The sequence below is a fragment of the Patella vulgata genome, chromosome 5 (assembly GCF_932274485.2).
Source record: "Patella vulgata chromosome 5, xgPatVulg1.2, whole genome shotgun sequence".
NCBI lineage: Eukaryota > Metazoa > Mollusca > Gastropoda > Patellidae > Patella > Patella vulgata.
In genome coordinates, this window is record NC_065883.2 from 14,049,079 (window position 1) to 14,052,766 (window position 3,688).

The following is a 3,688-nucleotide window of genomic DNA, read 5'->3' on the forward strand; positions in this document are numbered from 1 at the left end:
TAAACATACGCAACTCAACATAAAAAATAAAAAAAACAAAACACGGTATCGATTTGTTCTCGAATATGTTAGCATATATACGTGCCTCGTATAGGACAGTCTTGGTTTTAGTGGATTTTAATTGTTGTCACACATTTTTGTTATTATCACTCATGCATTATCCCATAGACTTTGGGATTGTTAGTTTTCATATCTTTAAGACTTTAAAGGTGCATTATATAAGTACTAAATCTCCCTATTGGCCTCAAATGTTATATAAATTATTATTATGAATTAAACATACATGTATTAACATGACAAGACTATGAACGACTTTCTAGACCATGGAATGTTCGCGATTTTCAATAGATTGAAACGAAATTGCCATTTAATAATTTAATTTGAAAGTGGTTAATCGAGCCTTTGTTTACTATCGGGGGTTTGGATGGTCGAATGGTTAGCACCTGCGCGCTGTACCATAAGGCATGTCATTGCGTCAACTGGCGTGGTTTCGAATCCCCGGTTGTATGTAACAAGGTGTATGGTCGCCTGTCCAACCTCGTTGGTTTTCTCCGGGTCCTCCGGTTTCCTCCCACTGCTAAAGACCCCTACGCGCAAGCGAATTATTGAAATAAAATTAAACCATGTTAGTCGCGAAATGACCTAGTTTGTGTCGAGTGGACGTTAAACCCCATCTCTCTCCCTTGTTTACTATCATAACAACGGTAGCAATGGCAATCGAGACTCCGATATTCCCCAAACAGCCATATAATAACTTCGCGCAGAATGGAAATAATTTAACATTTTCAAGACATTTATTTTTCAATATCTATTTTACTCTATTATAGCGAGAACTGTCAGTTCTTTATCTACATCTTACATAAGGCATCTTTAACGTTCAGGGATGTGTTATTGGTCATATCCTCCGTAACCAACGAGTTCTCCTCTTCCACGTTGAACACCCCTTTCTTTCCAAGTTTTTTCGCTAATGTCTTCTTATTCTAAAAATCAAACATGTTGTTAAAAGACAAAGTTTAAAAATAATAATAACGATATATTTGTAAAATAAGGTACAGGATAACTGATGCCGGGTGAACATCGTGTAGCTACCGTTTTTTGTAACAATTTACGGTAATAAAATAGAGTAAAACAGTAAAAAAGCCAAAAAACATTTGAACAAGATACTTACTGCATCCACAGTATGGTGTAGAAAATTGGTGATAAATTTTGTATCAAAGAAGGTTTGTTCACCGCTGTGTATAACTTGCCCATCTTTTAACAACCCAGCTTGAATGAATATTTGGTAATGAAGAATTGCCATACCAATAACTACTGCTGCTCCGTGTGAAACCCAAAGACTTAATTCAGTATCATCTACAATCAGGCATTGGTCGTACAGGTTCCAACACCCACGCCATACCAGAACGGATGCCACCGTTCCGCAGAGAGTCATTGCATCTTCAATGACTAATAACGCAATAAATTTAACCTTTATGTGTGGTACACGTCGCATTTGTCCAGCTAAATACATGACTGGCCATTGTATAATCAACAGAAAGATTGTTAGAATATTCCCAGCTACAAGCGATAACCACGCTGATAGATAAACATCGTCTGGTGCCAGAAGTAAATCTATTAATGTCCACAGACCTCTCCATTGTGCTATCACAAATCCTACAATAAACACGACAGAGAAACAACTATCCATGTAAAACCGTAAAGTTGGACAAGGCTGAAAGAGAGATAAAAACTGTCAATGAGGAATCGCTGATTATTGCATCGATGTATGGTCAAATATGATTTAATTGTTGCTGTCATAATAGAACTAGTGAAATTGTCATGAATTCGACGAGATAGTAGCAGCTTATCTAAAAGGAAAACTTGGGATATTAACCAAACTTTATAAGGATGCCTTTCAGAAATCTGATTCCCGGAATTCTGAATACCCCTCGTGACCTCAATACTTCTCACCAAAATTTGAATGTTAGAAAAAAGTTTATAAGGATGTCTTTAAAAAATCTGATTTTGTCTGGTTCGGAAAGTCTCGGAAGGCTGAATATCGATAAAACTCAACCTCTCATGTCCCCAATGCCTCGCCCCAATGTTTTTAAAATTCAACCAATAAGAAAAAGTACAACTATTAGCCATACCTGTGTCTCAAACATGGTCGTGATTTTAAAATAATCTTCTCTTCCTAGATCTGAGATTGTGAATAATGGAGGTCCAGGAGAATTACATAGCCCCCTAGAAACCATCAGTACAGTGGTTGAAATCGCCGTCGTTAATCCTGCACTTCTCAGCGTTATTCCACTTAAATCCACAAACCCCCAAACACCTCTCCAGTAATTAACTACAGCAATGCTCAGAATATAAGAACACAGTCTTGAAACGATATAGAATACAGGAGAACTCATCTTCTTATTTAATAACGTCAATGGTTCTTGTAGAATTATCATCAATAGATAAATAAACAGTCCACAAGTCATTGATACAATCAAACTTAGGGTTGGATTCTCGGGAAGTATGTATAAATCTGCTAAGCCCCAAGTTCCTCTCCAGAACGACGATATTAAGGGCCCAAACAGTAGAATACTTATAAAAGAATCTAGAACTAGTACATACGTCTTCATCTGAAAAACAAATAAAACTATATTTTTATGGATGAAGGTGGTTTGGCCACTATATTTGCTGTTAATGGATACCTTTACGTTATAAACAAATATTACCACCGTGACTCAAAATATTCAATGAACGTTTATGCCAGAGATAGTTTAAAATCCCGTTTTCTAGAACAAATAAGCGTTGGTCAACATTAACTTCTTCGTTTCTCGGCGTGTTCAAGTAATTATGAGCTACGTTTTCTTTGTCATGATAACATTGAAGTGACGTTTATCGTGCAACACCCTTACCTTAAAGGAGATACAGGTGGTTAAGGGGACACCAGACCAAAGCGTTTCCTGTACTGGTACGTTTTAATCTTATAATACCTAGTCAAAGCTAACAATTGAATAGTTTATATGATCAACTGATAATAAAGTTATCACTCATTAAACATGTATTCAACAAAAATTGAAAGCGTGAATAATACACAAAAACAGTCGGATATTTTGGTATTAATTTCAAGCGACTTGCTGTAACTGAATGCGCCATTCATTAAGCGTGAACAGTATAATGCGAAATAAAGAATTATTACAGAAAAAAGTATGCAATATTATTTACACCAGAGTGTCCCGCATATCATATATCACCATTACGTTACGGAAGACTAACCATAATATTCTTTGTGGGCGGTATAGCTGATGGCCTAAAGACGAAATGAAATGAAATGGGGTTTAACGTCCTACTGTTTTGATCCGAACTGGGCTAATGAAGACGGGCATGCGCCATACAGTGTGCTATGAGGGAAATTTTGCCCGGACAGCGGCACTACGGCCTACTCTTATATCGAATTCCAACTGTCAAGGGATCTTTTACGTGCACGCCAATGTGTACACGGGACCTCGGTTTTTCGTCTCATCCGAATGACTAGACAGCTGCCCTTGTCAGGCCCTCCGTCCTGCATCACTGACAAGGGAAAACCATGCCGGAAAATCTGGATGAACTTTCTCGGCCAATGCAGGGATCGAACACCCGACCTCCAGGCTAACGAGCCAGCGCCTTACCCACTTAGCCACCGTGATCTCCGGCCTCAAGACGATGAACCCGGGTA

General features: G+C 38.0%; 1 protein-coding gene across 1 annotated transcript; it reads right to left on the reverse strand.

The window, feature by feature from the left end:
* Positions 1–843: 843 nt before the first annotated feature.
* On the reverse strand, positions 844–2,933 carry LOC126820831 (uncharacterized). The gene is made up of 4 exons (XM_050548964.2): positions 2,889–2,933; positions 2,130–2,609; positions 1,169–1,711; positions 844–980 (listed from the first exon to the last, which is right to left on the reverse strand). Exons 2-4 carry the CDS (start codon positions 2,607–2,609, stop codon positions 849–851), a joined length of 1,155 nt encoding a protein of 384 aa, XP_050404921.1. The 5' UTR covers positions 2,889–2,933; the 3' UTR covers positions 844–848.
* Positions 2,934–3,688: the final 755 nt, after the last annotated feature.

Coding starts and splice junctions, on each gene's coding strand:
- LOC126820831 (XM_050548964.2), bottom strand. CDS start 2,609: ATGAAGACGTATGTACTAGTTCTAGATTCTTTTATAAGTATTCTACTG. Junction 1,712..2,129: donor CGACCATGTTTGAGACACAG/GTATGGCTAATA, acceptor TCTCTCTTTCAG/CCTTGTCCAACTTTACGGTT. Junction 981..1,168: donor TACACCATACTGTGGATGCA/GTAAGTATCTTG, acceptor TTTGATTTTTAG/AATAAGAAGACATTAGCGAA.